This window comes from Protopterus annectens, chromosome 11.part0 (genome assembly GCF_019279795.1).
Source record: "Protopterus annectens isolate FY-2018-M chromosome 11.part0, PAN1.0, whole genome shotgun sequence".
Lineage (NCBI taxonomy): Eukaryota > Metazoa > Chordata > Ceratodontiformes > Protopteridae > Protopterus > Protopterus annectens.
The window spans coordinates 283,929,567-283,949,399 of record NC_056745.1 but is presented as its reverse complement, the minus strand read 5'-3'; the positions used below and the strand labels follow the sequence as shown (position 1 = coordinate 283,949,399).

Below are 19,833 nucleotides of genomic sequence, written 5' to 3'. Positions count from 1 at the left end.
CTTATATTCCTCATAATCCTTTTTGTCCTGGTCAAATTTTATTAATTTCCTTTATTTGATTTGGGCCATTTCACCATCTATTCTATGAAGAATCGGAGACTGTTGTTGTTTAACCTGTGAATAGTGGGTATTCTCTGTAATACACTTATCTAATGAGCATACTTCATTAACCAAAGTATCAAGCAAAATATTGTTGTGCTTCACTAAAACTTCCATCAGCTTGCGCCCATGTTTATCAAAGAGCCACAGCCAATTCTAAGTGGAGATATGAATTAGGTATTAGACCCGTGGGATAGTTCCATGAATTAAGAACTTTTGGAACTCTGCTGGATTTAACACATTCGAGCAAGTAATTATTTTCCAATTGGAGCTTGCAAATTTTTAATTATTTATGCTCAAACTCATCCAGTTTCTCAGAAATAGAAAAATCTGTAGTTGTACTTGTATTAAATAGTGAACCAGGACCATTCATTAACCAATCCTTAAAGTTAGGGATTGGTAAATCAGAAGACTCAGAAACAGGCAGTGTAGATTTATCCAGCACAGCCACTGTCATATTAGTATTGGAGTTTATAACCTCCTTGGGTCTTGGTGGATGAAAAATTGGGTAGACCTCAGACATTTGTTTTCTCCGGACACCTTGATTGAGTTCCATGGTAGAAAGGAAATCAATTCTCTGTGATAGCTGCAGTACCAGTAACGCAAGATTTCCCACTGAATGCTGCAGCTCATCAAAAGCTGAATCAATGAAAAGAGGCCGTGAACCCTCTTGCACTCCCGTAGCCATACCACACAAAAAAAAAGCTTATTGAACACTAAGGATCATAAACCAAACAGAACTCTAAACCGGTAGCACTAACAAGGATGCAAAAAAACACAGCAAAATAATAAGTTGCAAAACCACAATAACTTTTTAACAATCCATCACAAAAAACGTAAACACTTTCATCTTAAATGTTAAGATTTCATCAAACAAAATCAATCCAGATTATTTAAAACCTAAGCAAATCACATGACGTTTTCCACCAAAAATGTAAGTAACAGTACAATAAAAGCATTACATAGAATTATAAATCAAATCATTTTCTGAATACGCTAATATGTTATTAAATATTTGAAAAAGATGTTTAAAACAAAAAAAAAACATATTTATAATGTGCTTTAAGTTTAAATAAAAGTACAATTAATGTTATACTATTAGTACCCAGGGAAACAACCTGCATTCAAACTAGCTGCCACACAGTCTCCCCCTTTTCTAATTTCAAGTCCCACGGACCATCCCCTGATATTCGGGACTACTTGTTCAACAATGAAAAATTAAAAAATAATGATTTGGATGTAATTTCACGTGCATAGCAAGGGCGTTGGTAATATTACCATTCTTGACAATCCCATAGGTGTTCATACACGGAAACAGTGGTTAATACTAATTTAAATTTTGTTTACAGTGTTATTACTACCTTTTCTCTGGATAGTGTATTTATCAAATCTATTCTAAATAAGAATTGGTGTGTCATGGGGGATGATTTGGAAGTACAGAGTAAGGTAGGATAAGACCAACTGTGGTGTATATAAAAAAGGTATGAGATTAAAGATGTTTTTTGAATCTCCTTCATATGATTTATCTAGTATGAGCAAGAAAGGGATGTTTCAGTGTTTTAAGTGTAATTATTATAGTTCTGTCCTTTCAGGAGATGTTTTTACTTTGAACAGGTCTTCATTAGTATTCAGGGCAAGTTTGATTGTTTTTTCAAAGGAGGTTGTTTATATTGCAACCTGTCAATACTGTTTATGTTTTTATGTAGAAAAGACAGAACGACAGTTAAAAGTGAGTGTATGAACAACTGCGGGATATCAAGAATGGTAATATTACTAATGCCCTTGCTAAACATGTGAAATTAAATTCAAATCATTATTTTAAATTTTTCATTGTTGAACAAGTAGACTCTAATATCAGGTATGGTCCATGGGGTTTGAAATTAGGAAAAAGGGAGCTTGGCTGGCAGCTCTGTTTGAATGCAGGTTGTTTCCCTGGTATTAATGGTATATCTATTGTACCTTTACTGAAACTTAAAACATATTACAAATTATATATTTTTTTTAAATACATTTTTCATATATTTAATATGTTAGGGTATTCAGAAAATGATTTGATTATAGTTTTATGTAATACTTTTATTGTACCGTCACTTTTAATTTTTTGGTGGGAAATGTCATGTGATTTGCTTAGGTTTTTAATAATCTGGATTGATTTTGTAGTTTGATGAAGTCTTAAACATATAAGATGAAAGTGCTTACGTTTTTGTGATGGATTGTGAAATCGCAGTAAGTTTTTATTTAACAATGTATTTTGTTGAGTTTTTTTGCATCCTCGTTAGTGCTACTGTTTTTGAGGTCTGTTATCCTAACTAGGTTTTCTGTTTCAAAGCTATCATAATATGTGTTGCAGAACATAAAAAACACTAAAAAAATCCCTAACCCTACCTTCACTTTTTCACACTATATTCAATAATGCTGTAGTGATGGCTTAAAACAGATCTATTCTAGATTCCCTGAAGGATCTGGTCTTGGCCCCCTTCTCTCTTCACTCTTTGTTAATGATTTAACATATGAGTTTAGGTATAAATATGTACACAGATTATCAGCTACTTCTCTAATTCAGCAAAAATGCTTCAGACCTCCAGCAAAAATTACAAACCACTTTCACTGGTCTGTGCAACTGGACATGCAGTGATAGAATCTTAGTTTATCCATTTAAGTTCATCGTTATGCTCTTTGCTACTTGCCAGAAAGCTGTGTGGTGTCCCCCTCCCACCTTAGTAATAATAGTTAACAATGGCAGTGCAGTTCCTGATGTTTCTGAGCAAAGGTGTCTTGGCCTAACTTTAGACCTTGCATTATCCTTTGCTTAGCATACAGTATTGTCAGCAAAGCACTTGCCTTCCTGAAATTGTGCTACAGGTTTTCCCATCTTGTCTCACCTTGTGACCTTTGTGCCCTAGCAAGAAATGTACATATTGCTAAAACTGAATACAGCCTGATTTTAAAAACATTTAATTATAGTTCCAATACACATAACATACAGACTGCTAAAAATAAAATATGCAGCTTTGCCTTATTGACATCTCTGTGACCTCTTGAAAGGTTTCAGTTGGCTACTGGGAAATAGAGCCACTAGTTCTCTGATATCTACAATTATCAAAAAGGACAGTGTCTTCCATTCCAAATTGCACATTAGACAAACTTGTTCTCTCAGGGACAGTCAGTCTTCAACAAGTCCTAACCCTTGTTGGATCCCACTTCAAAACCATCATATGAGGAAAGACATTTTCTAACCTGGGACCTGTTGAAGAGTCAAATACTATCAGAGATGGGAAAACAACAGACCTTGGACACAGTAAAGAGTAAATTTTAAAGGAACACCTTTCTAATGGAAATGTCTGTACATGCTTTCAGAATAATGGGTAGAAAACTTGATAGTTCATGCCACATTTAGTACTGGTTAAGCAAGTCACACTGTCTAGTTGCTTTTGCTTGTATGAACCTTAAATTGCTTATTAATTATTCTTTGATGTATTTATTGTATAGATTATGCATATTACAATACATGTGTCCTGTTTTAAATTCTGTTGTCCTGGAAGGCATGAGTCATGGCTGAAAATGGTCTGATGACCATCCCACTATATCTGGTTATCAAGTTTAAATAAATAACCCAAATACCCTACACTTTCTTGATGCGTCACCCTTAATTTAGTTCCACGGAAAACACAGATGAAATAAAAGCATTCCCCCAGGACCACATCACTTTTACAATGCAGTAAATCATCAGAACACAGCACCCATAACAGAGTATGACACCCTCTAGCCCGTAACCCAAAAAACAACTAAATGATTAGATGGTACTAGTAATTCTTCTCTCTCTCTTTTTCTGCCCATGTACAATCTACCTTTATCTGATTTTGTACTCTGGCTTATCTGAAACCCTTCATAACCTTAAATATACACACCTAATACAACAGCATGGCTAAGGAGTGTGACAGACTTCAGAAAAAAAAGGTTGCCCACAGAAATACAACTACAGGAAATCCCTAATCTCAAGTACTCTGTTAAAAGCAATAAAGACAGAACTCTATAAGGTAACAGAAATTGGTAAGGCGACTTCTTTGTAGCTTAAAAACTGACGTGTGAAACTACATCTAAATTTTTAGTTTATACTATTTCCAGAGAATAAAGAAAACTACTAGTAAAAGCCGAAAGACACAACAACAACTAGTAATGACATAATAGTAGGAATATTACACAAAATAGATTGTACTACAGTAGGGCTGAGAAAGACTTCATCGAGAAGACAGATTTGTCTTGAGATATGACAGCACCTGGACATTAACCTTGACCCATGCCAATGCCCTTTTACTCTCACATGCAACTTGTAAATTAAACAAGCACATAATCAGTTGCAACTATTACTACCCAGTTACAGTAGTTTACAACTGACTACTCAGAAGTGTGAAAATCATGAAAACATGAGCAAAAAACCTTTGACTTCATTTAGAGGCAAGTGTACAGTGTACAGTGACAGCTGATGTCCTCAAGCAGCAAATGATAAGGCTTCTCAAACCTTGAGTTTGCAGACTGAAAGAAGGATGCTGCTAAGGAATGAAAAGCAGGTAGTCACCATTCCTCGAAAGAAAGTCTGTACATCTGCTTTATCCCTCCATTTGTCGTGAGCCAGGTGGCAAGAAGTTTGCAGGAAAAACAAGGCAGAAGAACAAGACATCAGTCAGCACTGCCTGGACATCAAAGATGTGCCCAAAACCCCAACCACTATGGAGCAATGACTCCTACTGCCATCCAACAACCAGGTTAACCCTGTCATCATCCATCTGGTGATGACGCACTCACCTTACTGTCTATGATTATCATGTGCAGGCTTCAGAATAGATGTCTTCTGCCCTCTTTGGGTCCTGAGTGATTGGGCCTGCTATTAGCCATCAGTATCTGCATAAAGTGTGAGGAACTCCCCCCATGATTTCTTCTCTGTCATCCACATCCTTTAAGATGGATTTGTCCTGCACACTATGTATTCTTTTATATTAGTTTCCACAGCTGTTGTTTCCCAGAATTTACTGCCCGTCCACTCTCCACCATCTCCATGCTTATATATGTCTAGGGCAGGCAGTAGGCTGTCCTTGGGATGGCAATGCTTAGATATCAATTTGCTCCTGGACAGCCAATCTGGTACCGTCTAGATGTTCAGTAAACATCTATATAAACACAGATGGCCACTGTCAGAGTTGCACCAATGCACACTTCCTGTGTACGCATTTTTGAAACAACTGGATGCTGCAAACAAATTTGGGCAGAAAAATCTTGATCCTTGCATACCCAAGTCCCTGCCAGTTGTAGCCTCTTTCTTAGAGCCACTTGCTTAGTAGGTATACCTTTGGCCAAGTAGTGATGAGATTTCACAGCTAGGTGCTTTGATTTCTGAATATCAGTAGAAGTTTTCACTGCACAGTGCACCTAATCATTTTGCACATCAAGTTCCTTCTTACTGCCCAGCAACTGCTTTCATTTAAGTGTTCATAAATTGAACTGGGTCAGAGAGCCAGCTTCATTGACTTAAATAGTTAAAGCCATGACTATAACTCAAGTCACTTGAGTCTGATCAGCAACACTGATGCCTGTTGGAGATGAAATGCGGGTGGAGAGGAAAGAGATGGGGCCTGGTCATCTGTTTTCGGGGGAGAGATGGCTGCAAGTAACAGGGCACAGTGTCTACTGTAGAACCACTGGTGTAAACCAGGATCATACAGGTGTGCTGCCTGTAAGGGGGCAGGGTATTGATAGTGTCACATGCTGAGTTGGGAACAATACAACTGCAAGCCAAGTGTATGGTTCCCTCAGACACATGCGAGCACACACAGGAATAGTAAGCCATATACCAAAAATCCAATCTCATACCACACAGATTACAACTCTCACACTCGGTCCACCTGACTTGTGCCCCAGAAAAAGAGTGGGCTATAGGGCTCTCACTCTAGAGAATAAAAGACTTAAATTTGGGTAAATCAGGAGGGACAAGCTAGATGATCAAGAGGTATGGGTAGGGCCAAAAAGAGATAAAAAGCAGAACTGGGTTAGGGTCTGCCCGATCCATCTCTTAGTGTAGTGATACTGAAATTATCCCACCTGATCCTGTTTTCAAGATCTTCTGTACGTTGGCTCCTCCTTGCTTCGGGGGGGGGGGGTCATTCGCTCATGGGAAATGGGAGTTCTACATGTACCATTTGGAGCTATGGGCAGTCCTCTGAGCCCTGTAGGTCTTGAAGGGAACACTACTTCCAAGGACCCTCCTTATTCAGGTAATAACCAGTCCATCATGTTGCATCTGTGCAAGCAAAACTGTCCTGCAGTCATATCCCCTGTGCAGAGAGGCAACATGTGTTTGGCAGTGGGCTATAGACAGGGACATTACTTTCTCAGCAATTTAAATCCATATTGAGGTGAATGTACTAGGGGAACACTGGCATTTAGTGCAGAGAACTAAAGTTTTGAGCCGTTAATGAGATGTTTCCTGTGCCCAAGGTACAGGGTTTCATTCTTTCCACCTTTGTCTATTGGATGACTCTGAGCAAGTCACTCAATAAGACAGTGCTCAAGTACTCAGTTAAAAGCAATAAAGACAGAACTCTGTAAGGTAACAGAAATTGTTAAGGTGTCTTCTTTGTAGCTTAAAAACTGACGTGTGAAACTACATCTAAATTTTTAGTTTTATTGACCCTAGAAAGAAAGAATTGTGTCTAGTGGGTTTAACTGCTTAACAAATGGTAAAAAAAAAAGTTTTAAACTGTTCCACCAGTACTTTTCCAGAGTTAGATTCAGAAGCTGTGTCTTGATAGGTCTTCAAGAACTGGACTGACTAGACATCAGTTTTGTCAGTCAGTTGAGTGCTGCCCTCCCCCATTTCTGCTGTCTATAGTAGGCATGGGAAGGACTTGGAGGAAGATGCATTCTTCTTCACATGATATGTGAGATACATGTGCATCTTTGTGCCATTCTCACATATTTCACTCCTCATCAAAGTTCATGGAAGAAAGATGAATTTTAATGTTTGTTGCTCAGTGATGGCTGATAAAAAGTAATATTTTAGGCTGTCGTGTCTTGGGCAGTAAACTTCTTTTCCCTGTCAGTGTCATATCCCAAGGTTGAGCAGCAGCAGGCTCCATCCCAGAACATGGAGCTGACATAGACTGTCTGATCCTGCCAAATCGTCAAGCGGTGGCATCTGAAGTGATTGAGGCTATCAGGAAGCCTTTCACTCAACAGAGACATGGTTTTAAAGTGGAAGAATCTGTTTGGACATTTCAGTATGCAGTGCCACCTCACTTGGTCAGCATATGGGGCAGGCTGATCTTCCTAGGACATCTCTAATTTTAGCCATAGTTATTACACCTCAGTGATGGTAATTTTAGTCACAAAGCAGCCTGTTTCCAAATAGTCTGACTACAGCATTATCTTTTGCCATCAGGAAACCCCCCCCCCCACCCATTGAAAAGTAGTGTGGTTGAAGGCTGCTTCATTAAAGGAGTATTTGCTTTCAAAATATTTCCATTACATACATCTGGGCTGTAAGCACTTGACATCTGATTCACACTTTCATCAAGAATAGGTGTTTTAACTATGGATCTAGAAGTCAGGCTTTCTTTGTGTAGCCCTATACTTCAGGTCTCAGGCTGTTAATTTTCTGTCCTTGTAACAGTTCTCTGTTGCTTTGTACCATGTTGAGATTTCCTGCTTGGAATTTACTCCGGTTGTAGGGCCCACCAAGTTTCCGCTTATAAGTTTATCTGAGGTTTTCTGTGATGAACCCCAGATAACCCCCTACCATCATCTTCTGTTTGGAAGGCCTTGCTAATTAGCAGATGCTATTGGAGTTCTCTTTATGTTGAGCAAGAATGTACTTGAAAGGGTATATCAAATATTTTTTCTTGACTTGCAAGATGTATGCTTACTGAATGTCTAGGAGCAAACCAATGTGCTTATAATCCAGGCATGGTCCATCTATTGGCATATAGCATCATCCAGGATCTCAGAAAAAAATTAAATTGTGATTATTTTGAAGGATCTTCCTAACTGTAAGATCCAGAGAGGAGATTTTATTTGCAGATCAACTAGGATAGCAAGAATGTATATATTTCTGCTTATTTCAGTTTAAGAGGACTGCCATGCAGTGGGTCCATTAATTCATTCCTCCAGCCTTGTCTGAGATGCCTCAGCTGCTGTGTCATAGTGAGAGATCCCCCTGTAAATAAATGCATTTTAATTATATCACTTTTCCTGTGTCGTCTTACACTTATAACTCCCTTTTCAATTGAAGATCAAGAGCTAGAGATATCCCTTGGTAACAGTGCTTTAATCTACAGTAGTCAATAGAGGTGTGCTTTCCTGTTGCAGAAGAATTTAAGAAAGACCATGGAAATAAGCACACACAGGATGTACCCAAGTGTTCTATCCACTTCTTAGGGTCTGTTGAAGCTCAGCCAGTGTCTCAGCTAGTAATGGCACATCCATTGTGTTTTGTACCATTCCCATGGACAGGTATTAAAAGCAGTTGTGCCTTGCTTTTGTATGCATACCTGGCTTGCGCAGAGAGTCAGTACAGTGTCCAAGACCACTGGACTACCACCTTTGTGTATAGTTGCCCCCACCCATGTCCATCACTATCTGTTTTGGTTCCTGCACAAAATCTCCAAAGTACTGCTCACGCCAGTTTTAGTTTCCTGCCAGTATTAACAGAAAATATATTGGGCACAGATGGGGAAATGTGAGAGTGGAAAGAAATTCTAGTGTTGGGCCAGGATATTCATACAGAGAGCTCAGTTACATAAATGCAATTTATACACTGTATTTAGTACACTGCCATTTATTGCCAAATCCGTGGACATAGATTATATCAATGAGTGATATACAGTGAATGAAGAACATGTCCACATAGTACACAGTGGTGTATTTATGCACCAGTACCCTAGATGGTTTGTACATTCCTAGACTTGGAGAAGGCATATGACAATGTCCCAAGATAGCTGATTTGGACAGTCTTGATAGAATTGGCGTAGGCTGTGTACAGTGACCAGTGACTCAAGTAAGAACAGTATGTGGACTGACACAGGAGTTCCCAGTAAGAGTAGGTGGGTATCAGGGTTCAGCTCTGAGCCCACTGCTTGTTCATACTGGTTATAGCCTACATTAGAAAATGAGTCCGGGGGCAGGTCAACAAAGTTGCTGTACGCAGACGATGTGGCAGACTGAGCAAGAACTTCAGCAAAGGATAGAGGAATTGAATGCAAAACTGAAGGCACATGGGTTGAAACTGAATAAAGATAAGACAGTTGTAATGGAAGCAAATAGGGAAATTAGAAGAAGCTGAGAATTGAGACAGAAGGAAAAGTGGAACAAGTTAACAGCTTCAAATATTTAGGTGGGGTAGTTGAGGAGAAGGGAAGTCTGAATGAATAGGTCAAAGCTAGAATCAGAGGGGCTGCAGTCAGCTGCACAGAATGTCAGGGGTAGTAAGCTGAAAAGTAAGGTGTACAAAACAGTGGTGCAACCAATACTACTGCATGGTACAAACACCTGGACTGTAAAGGCAGAGCAGTTGAGGAAGCTAGAGGTGATGGAAATGAAGTGCCTGAGAAGGGTGGTAGGATGCACTCTGTGGGACAGACAAAGAAATGAGGTAATCAGAGCAGAAGCCAGAGTTCCTCCAATAGCAGACAAGGTCAGAGGGAACAGATTACAGTGGATTGGGCACATGTGCAGAAAAGCAGAAGACAGTCTGGTGAAAATGATTTGAGACAAACAGGAAGAAGGCAAGTGGAAACTTGGGTGTCCAACAAAGAGGTGGATGAATTGCGTGAGAGAAGACCTGTGACAGTTAGGCATGAGTGTTGAAGAAGGTGGGAGAGTGGCATTGAATCGAGATATCTCACAACAATTGATACAACACTCTGACCCCATGTAGAAAGTGGAGAAAAAAGGGAGTTGGGGTTAATGATGAGGATAATGTAGACACACTAGATGGTGTTGTGTTGTGGGGCGTTACACTGTGTGGCATGACAACAGTATATAGCAAGAACTGGAACAGCAGCTTCTAATTTATAGTATGCTGTAGTAAGTAGCCATTTCATTCATTAGCCATGATGGTGGGCTACAATGATTACCATATCATGATAATGGAGTATAATGTGGTGTGGGAGCTGCTTTTGGTCGAAGCTTTATGTTGACACTTTGTTGGGGGGTGGAAAGAGGTGTATTTAGGTAACATGATTACCTGACCCATAAGTAAATCTGTTGCTAGTACATTTTTCCTTCCATTGAAAGGAGGTTTTTCTTTTGTTTGCCTGTGTTTCTAATGTTGAGATAATCTGCTCAGCTCAGTATACAGAGTGTACTTATCAGTAAGGAAAGAGGACTGCTGTGCTGACAAGAGCTGCTCTGTATGCAGTTGGAGTCCTGTAAGTTTCCCCACTGGGACCAGCCCATAACCAGATGGTAATTTTTGTTAATCACATACAGTTAGAAGAGGTTGGTGTAATTTGCATGAGCACTCCTTGCAGAGTATTTTGGTTGCACAGGGGCAAGACTGCATACAGGATCTTTACCCCATTGTGCATCATTTTCCGTGAATCACTTAAGGTTTTGGTACACCATTCTGTGGTGACCATCAGCCCTCTCATACCCTGGCTGGCTCATTTGTCCCTTATGGGCTAGAGTCAACAGCAGCAAGAGCCATCATACAGACAACCATTAGGGTTTTGTGGACATGTAGATGAGCCTCTAACCTTAAATGTTGAAGCTATACCAATAACAGTAACGTTTGTACACTTCTATGTGAAAGCAAACCTGATTCTGAAAGCATTTTCATAATGGAAGCATTTTATATTATTACATATTTTCTTTTTTACAGATCATAAAGAATCTGTTGTTTGTGGCTAAGGTCATTTATCTTCTGGTTCCTGGAGCTGAAAGCAGCAAGACAGATGGTAAAGGAGATGAAGAGAATGAAGAAGAAATAATCAGTGAACAGCTTAATGAATCAGACGGCAAAGGTGAAAGTGAGGTAGCAGAGGAAGAAGAAGATGGAGACAAATCCCCTACACTGATGTGGATCTTTAAGAAACTTTCTATACTGGCCAGAAGGGAAGCAGCTCGTACACCTAAGAATCCTTTGAAGGTACTCTTTTCTTGTCACATCTCCATGTAATCTTTTTCACCCCATAGTAAACTGTTTATCAACTTTGGTTCTAAAAGAAAGGCAGTTCTTAAAAAAATTAAATGTGGTTTATTTTTTTTTCTCTTTTTGCTTTATTAGCGATCGTGTATTTTTAAGTTTCTTGGAGCTATTGCTGTTGATCTCGGAAAGGACAGAGTGAAACCTTATCTTTCTACAATCATTTCTCCATTGCATAGAGAGTTGAACAGTACATATGCTGAACAAGGTAGTAATTGCAGTTTTCTTGTGTTTTGTTGATACTGAGCATAGTCACTGAATGTAGTCAGCTAGCTGGATTTGTTGTTGGGGGTTGGTGGTTTGCACCTACAAGTAGGGGAGTATATGTTAGGGGAATTTTTTTTTTTTTTTTTTTTTGGTGTTTACTGAACAGTTATTGAGTAGATCATGACAAACAGACATTGTGTCTTTTACTGAGAGCCACATTAAGTTCCAAAAGCATCTTTTACTATGTGGTCAGAAAAAAAATGAATTTGATTGAATGGCAGCTGACATTTTTGATGTTTTTCATGCTCTGTCAGGAACTTTTCTTTAGTTTTTGCCAGCTTCATTGGGATAAAGCTGTGACTATGACTCAGGTCACCTGGGTTCATTAACAACCTGGGTGACCACTGATACTAGAGTTGGAAGAACAGCTTGCCTTATCGAGGAAGGACAGAGGAAGAACAGGCCATGGATTGCAATGCTTCCTTCCAGAAAAGGGCTGAGCTAATCAAAGGAAGGACACTGAGCAAACTCGGATCTATAATATATAACGTTAAGTATCCCATTTTTTTTGTTTATTTAAGTTATTTATAGTACTTTGTCTACTGCATACTTTTCTAGCTAGTTTCACTGTGTGTGAGGTATTAACTGGAAATTGTCCACTTTTATTAAGCATATGTTTGAGTTGTTTGATTCTGATAACTTGTTTGCAGTTAAAAGCCTTCTCTAGAGGCTCCTTTATCTGTTTAAAACTTTCATTTAAAGGCTCACTGCTGCTTTTCTGCTGTGAGAAACATTTCTGCAGTTTGTTTGCCACCTTCCCTTCCTATTTGTATGCTGTTCTTATAGTTGGCGGCTTTGCAGTTGCCCGCCCCTACTGTAAATTTGATCTGGAACGCTCCTCCCAGTCTAGTGTTATTACCTCATTCTACCTAATACAGGGAGAACATTTGAGAAGGCCAACCCAGTTAGCTTCTGCTCCTCTTTTCTCTCTTTTTACTTAATTTTTTTTCTAAGCTTGTTTCCTGCCTTTCCTGTGGGTAGTCTACTCTGTATACAGATTTGCTGTGTCCAGGACTGTTTGTGGGCTTCTGAGCCCCCAAGCCTTTTTGTGTTGGAGGGAAGCCTTCTAGCTTAATTTTGTTTCTTTGAACTAGCCAGTTTTTTAGTTTCAGAACTCGTCTGTTTCTTTGAGCTCAGCACTTGTTCAGAACTCGTCGTAAGCACTAAATAAGCTACAAATTACTACAGCACTCAACTTTCCTCTCTTGTCTAGAGGAAAACAGTTTCTAGAACTTAACAAATAAGCTATACAAACAAAAGGCCGCAAAACAGATGAACCAGAATAGCTTCAGTGGTGAAAAAACGATCCCTAGCCGTATAATATGTAACAAAGCAATTTATTAACAATACACAGAGGAAAAAATAAAACAAATAATATTAATCCAAATGAGTCAAATCCAAGCGCTTTCGTCTCATGTGTAGGAGACTTTTTCAAGAACAGAGCATGCCCAACAACTGAAAAACTTTAGTACCATCATTAATTAAGTTTCAAAAACAAAAGCACCAATCATTTTCTGTTTTCACTAATTGAATCCTTTGGTGTAGGCTGTGATAGTTAAAGGTATAGCACAATGAAATGTGCAATAAAATGTGCAGTTTTACCATGATTCAAACCAACACAAATAGTAAAAAATGTGTGCGCGCGTATACCATTTGTGCATTACAATCAGTTGCCATGAAATTAGAATGTAAAAATATATATTAAAAAGTATATAACTAATATACTTGTGTTAGGTTTTACAAGTGTATATACATACGCACATGCTTGTGTAACCTGTTCACGAAAATTTATGAATGTATAAATGAATAATGTCTGTATGAGTAACAGCTAAAATATGTGTGCATATATATAACTTGTATACACAATACAATTCATTTTGGAGGGTCAGAATGCACATAATTAATAAAATTAATAAATGTTCATTGCCAGCATTAAGTAAATATGTTGGTATCATAAAATTTTTTTTAGGTTTAATAAATAAATGATAAATGTGTTTATAATAAATAGATACATAAGCATATTAGGTTAAAAACTTAAAAATTGTTGGATAACCACCTGTGTTAAATACAATGTATAACAAATTCACCTATCTAGGCTCTTTAACTTCAAAAAACAAGTAATTGAAATAGAATCATTCAGGCCTTCATTCATTTCCAAATGTAATGGCCATGGTCTACCCCTTGGGTTCACTTCCATAGCTTCTATGATAGTAAATGTAAACCCATGATCTGGCCATTCATTACAATGCCTTGCCAAGGGGTTTATATCCTTTTTTATTTTAATGTCCCTCAAATGCTCGTAAATACATGTCTTTAACTTTCTTTCCATTTTCCCACTATAAAAACCGGTGCATTTGCAACAGAAAGCACAATAAATTACTCTTTTAGTGTTACAACATTTTTTCTTCTGGGTACCTCTAATGCCATTAATGTTAAATTTCATGCCTTCCATTACATAGTGGCAATACTTACAAGATCCACATTTTCTCATGCCCCCAGTACTATAAACTTGGGTGTTGTTTTCAAGTATGTTTTGAGGGACTGACCCTTTCTGTACGCTGCAACAGATCTTTCTCCTATACATTGTAGCATCACCATATTGGCATAAAGGCCACCACAAGGGGACATTAACCTAAAAAAGTATGTGGCTGAAGAGACTAATATATGTAGGGACACATGGGATGGCTTCTTTGTAACCATTGATGTAAAGGACCTTTATACTTCAATGCCTCATGATACAGGGGTAGAATGGGTATGTGACTATTTACTTGAAAAAGGGATACCCCAACCCAGGAATAATGTGTTCGAACAACTGTTTGATCTTGTTTTAAAAATAATTGTATATTTTTTAACAAAGAATTTTTTATACAAATGGTTGGTGTTGCTATGGGTTCCCCTTGTGGTGGCCTTTATGTCAATATGGTGATGCTACAATGGGAAAAGAAAGTTGTTTTTGAATTACATTTATTTAAATATTGTAGAATGTATGTCAGAATCGGATGATATTTTCATCTTTTGGGTTGGTCCAAGGGACCTTATTGATGAATTTTTAAATTACATCAACAATTCAACACCGTTTCTCAAATTCACCCACAACATTGGTGAAGAGGAAATTTCATACTTGGATATTAAACTAATAAAAGATAGACAGGTAAATTTGTATCAGAAATATATCGGAAGGAATCTTATTCTAATAGTTTTTTATACTTTGATAGTGCACACCCTTACAAACAAAAAAGAGCGGTAGTGAAGGGCCAATTTGTAAGAGTGGCCTGTATGATATCTTGCTTTGACACTTTTATGAATGAATGTGATTTACTAAAAGAAATGTTTATAAAAAGAGAATATCCAAGAGATTTAGTAAATAATGTAATGTCAGAGGTTGTCAACAAAAGAGAGAGAAGCTTTTTTCAAGCTATTCTAATGGTTGATGGCATACAACATAACATAACACCAAGTGAAGTAGATGGACAAAGGGTTTTTGATGATAATTCACAGAACGGTATGAGTCTTGAAAATCCAATATTATCAGAAACATAGGTTCATAGGTTCATACTAGGCTATCTGCCCGAGGGCATTTACAAGCCTAGCCCATAGTTTTGTGGCTTACGCCACCCCTTTAGTTTGGAGAAACTATGCCCATTATTTTGCTGTGCCTCTGTCGAGCAGTGACACTGAGGTAACCCCTGGGGTGTATCTGCGATCTCCCATCCATTGGTCAAGATTCCTCTTGAACAAGGCCAGCGAGGTGCTCTGCCTCACATATACCGGGATTTTGTTCCACAGCATAGGGAGTCTTTGGGTGATGAATCTATCCCTCCAGCACGTCCTATTAATAACCGTGTCGAGGTTTAAGTCTCCCGCCCTTGTGGCTCTGAGGGATCTAGATTTTTTGAGATGAAGCATGTTCATCAAATCTGGGTTTGACATGGCCTTGTATGTCAGGCACAGGTCACCTCTGAGCAAGCGGTAAGCAACTGAATAGAGCTGGAGTTCTTTCAGTCGGGCAGCATAAGACAGATTTTTGAGACCCTTTATCCTTTTGGTGAGGAACTTTTGTGGCCTCTCCAGCTGCTGCAAGTGTCGGGTCAGATGCATTCTGAACGGGGCATTGTACTCAATCATTGGTCTGATGAGTGATGAGTATAGGGAGACTATGACCTCCCTTGATCTAGATGTGAATCCCTTCATGATAAGGTGGGCAATGTAGAAGGTCTTCCTAACTACTTTAGCAATATGAGTGTCGAATGAAAGGCTACTGTCAACCTGGGTCCCCAGGTCCCTGATAACTTCCTCTGTGATCAGTGGATTGCCACCTATATGGTAGCTAGGGGTAACCTTGTTTTTCCCGAAGGGTATGACTATGCATTTCTTGGCATTTAACTTTAGGCCATGGCTCTGGCACCAGTTATCCATTTCTGAGAGACCCTTCTGAAGGATAATCTGTGTCAGATGTGTTTTCGACTACTGCGCCCAGTTTGCAGTCATCTGCAAACTTTGTCAGCCATAACCCTCCTGTGTTTGCTTGTACTTCAGAAAAGTAGATGCCAAATAAGAGTGGGCCCAGGACTGAGCCCTGTGGGACACCACTTGTGACAGGCTTTGAGTCTGACACGACGCCAGCAACTCTGACCCTGTGGGTTCTGTCACTCAGCCAGTTTGCAACCCATCTTGTAATGTATGGGTTTACATTTAAGTTGATGAGTTTTTCAATGATACCCGAGTGGGGTATTGTATCGAAAGCCTTCGCCAGGTCTAGGTAGGCTTTATGGACTACCTTCCCCTCGTCAATGGCCTTGGTGACTGTTTCGAAAAAGTCAACCAAGTTTAAAAGGCATGATCTGCCTTTGACAAAGCCAAACTGGGTTGGATCCAAAGTCTGCAAATTCCCTATGTCTTTATTTATGAGATCCATTATGATCCTCTCCATGGCTTTGCAGATAAGGCTTGTCAAGCTAATGGGACGGTAATTTCCAGGGTCGGTGGAGGCACCGCCTTTGTGAAGTGGGACCACAGTCGCTGTGCGCCACTCCCTGGGTACGTATCCGGAGGTGAGACTAAGATTAAACAGCTGTCCTAACTGTGGGTTTAATTCCTCGTTGAGTTAAGTGGAGCACACAGCCGGGGACACCATCAGGTCCCATGGATGCTGTGTTCTTTGCTTTGGAGAGAGCAGTTCTCACCTGGGCGTTAGAGATGTTTGGGGGGCTACAATCATTTGGTATAGATATCTCTCCTTTTGGGGGGGGGAGTTTGCACTGAACCTGTCAGCCAGTATGTTGGCAATGTCTGTAGGATCAGTAATCTTCACATCATTTTGAACTAATTCTGAGCATATCTGGGAGTTTCCTCCTAGGTTTCTGACATAGCTAAAGAATGCCTTGTGGTTGTCTTTAGAGTCCTTAGCTATTTTTCTCTCAAAATTAGCTTTGGATGATTTTATGAGAGCTCTTAGCTTTTTGCTTATAGTGATCAGCGGTGTCTTACCTTTTAAGGATTTTGCTCTATCTTGTAGTAGCTTTCTCCAACAAACTATTGTTGTGCTTTTATTACCACATATAATCTTGAGAGTCATGACATACTAAGAATTTTAGGGGAAAACTGGATTATTTTAACCTCATGTAATGAAATTAGACAATGTATAGGAGAAAGACCTGTTACAGTGTACAGAAAGGGTCAGTCCCTCAAAAACATACTTGAAAACAACACCCAAGTTTATAGTATTGGGGGCATGAGAAAATGTGGATCTTGTAAGTATTGCCAATATATAATGGAAGGCATGAAATTTAACATAATGGCATTAGAGTTACCCAGAAGAAAAAATGTTGTTGTAACACTGAAAGAGTCGTTTATTGTGCTTTCTGTTGCAAATGCACCTGTTTTTATATTGGGAAAACGGAAAGAAAGTTAAAGACACGTATTTACGAGCATTTGAGGGACATTAAATTAAAAAAGGATATAAACGCCTTGGAAAGGCATTGTAATGAATGGCTGGATCATGGGTTTAAATTTACTATCATAGAAGCTATGGAAGTGAACCCAAGGGGTGGACCATGGCCATTACATTTGGAAATGAATGAAGCTTTATAGCAATTAAGAACGAATGCTACTCAATGGCCAGGCCTGAATGATTCTATTTCATTTACTTGTTTTTTGAAGTTAAAGAGCCTAGATAGGTGAATTTGTTATACATTGTATTTTAACATAGGTGGTTATCCAACAATTTTTAAGTTTTTAACCAAATATGCTTATGTATCTATTTATTAATTTATTATAAACACATTTATCATTTATTTATTAAACCTAAAAAAAATTTTTGTGATACCAACATATTTATTTAATGTTGGCAATGAACTTTTATTAATTTTATTAATTATGTGCATTCTGACCCTCCAAAATGAATTTTATTGTGTATACAAGTTATATATATGCACACATATTTTAGCTTTTACTCCTACAGACATTATTCATTTATACATTCATACATTTTCGTGAATAGGTTACACAAGCATGTGCGTATGTATATGCACTTGTAAAACCTAACACAAGTATATTAGTTATATACTTTTTAATATATATGTTTACTTTCTCATTTCATGACAACTGATTGTAATGCACAAATGGTATACACACACACACACACACACACACACACACACACACACACATTTTTTTACTATTTGTGTTGGTTTGACTCATGGTAAAACTGCATATTTTATTGCACATTTCATTGTGTTATACCTTTAGCTATCATACCCTACACCAAAGGATTCAATTAGTGAAAACATAAAATGATTGGTGCTTTTGTTTTTGAAACTTAATTAATGATGGTACAAAAGTTTTTCAGTTGTTGGGCATGCTCTGTTCTTGAAAAAGTCTCCTACACAGGAGATGAAAGCACTTGGATTTGACTAATTTGGATTAATATTATTTATTTATTTATTTTATTATTTCCTCTGTGTGTTGTTAATAAATTGCTTTGTTACATATTATACGCCTAGTGGATAATTTTTTCACCACTGAAGCCATTCTGGTTCACTTAAACAAATAAGCACCTATCCAGGTATGTCTAAGGGTCAGCTCCCGGTGTTTTCTCCTGTCTACCTGATGAATCTGGGCATCTTGGGGCAATGCAGCAGTTGCCTCATGTACACAGACAACCCTGTCCTACCACCCAACACTACAACCTGTGAGAGATGCACTTATATAGCCAAACTGTAAGCAAAGCTCTCTTCACCCAAGACTGGACTAGACAGTCAAGAGGAGAAGGTAAACACTTGCACCACACCACACTCATCACATAATCCCTCAAAACCTACACCACCAAAACACACACATAGAAACACAAAACACACACCTACATTTGCGGAGGCTCTCAGTAAAAACATGCCCAAGCAACAGGGACCTCCATAGCAGAAACCCAAGCAACTTCCACCCCCCCCCCCCCAACACAACCCAAATAACACATAGCCCACAAACTCAGTGTGCCATTCAACCACAGCCCATAAGGCATAACAACGTACCCAACACTCTAGTCATAGGTGACTCTATAGTCAGGCACACTGATGTTCCACTCACCAGGCTAAATAAGGAGAAAGTTACTGTCAGCTGCCTGTCGGGTACAAATATGACTCTGTCATTGTCCATGTTGGTGTGAATGACCTGAGACGTACCTCCCTGGCCTACATGAAAAGGGACATGGAGGAGCTGTCCAATCTTGTAGCCCAGGCAGGTATGACTCTAGCCCTGAGTAGCATCCTGCCATCACCCAGAATGATACCACAGTACAAGGACAAAATGATTGACTTCAACAATTGGCTAAGCTTCTGGTGCCATTCTAAGGGGATCTAGTATCTGTCTGCCTGGGATGACATGATCAACAGACCAAGATGCTTTGCCAGAGATGGCCTGCACCTGTCGCCCCTGGGATTCCGGATACTGGCTAAGGCTCTATCCACCCCTATAGTGCCTTTTTTAGGCAAGGTTCAAATGACAAATTCACCACCTTAGTAGGTACAAGCAAGCAGAATCTGAGGGTATTGCTACTCAATGCTAGAAGTCTAAACCTCAAAATGCACTCATTGGAGGCACTCCTTAAAGTGGAGAACATCGACATCTCTGCAGTGACAGAGACCTGGTTCAAGGCTCCAGACATTACCCCTGCATTACCAGGCTATAGTTCATACCACACCTTTCAGCCACCTAACCTGAACTGAAACACTAAAGGCGGAGGCATGTCCATATTCATTAAGGATACCCACACCTCCAGGCTA

General features: G+C 39.0%; 1 protein-coding gene across 1 annotated transcript in view; it reads left to right on the top strand.

Annotated features, from left to right (window-relative positions):
- The window catches only part of UTP20 (UTP20 small subunit processome component), a gene marked incomplete in the record, with an annotated part of 2,478,305 nt that overhangs the window by 2,363,739 nt on the left and 94,733 nt on the right, over positions 1-19,833 (top strand). Inside the window, 2 exon segments of the mRNA XM_044087776.1 lie at positions 10,970-11,236; positions 11,375-11,501. Of these exon segments, the coding sequence (XP_043943711.1) occupies positions 10,970-11,236; positions 11,375-11,501 (394 nt within the window).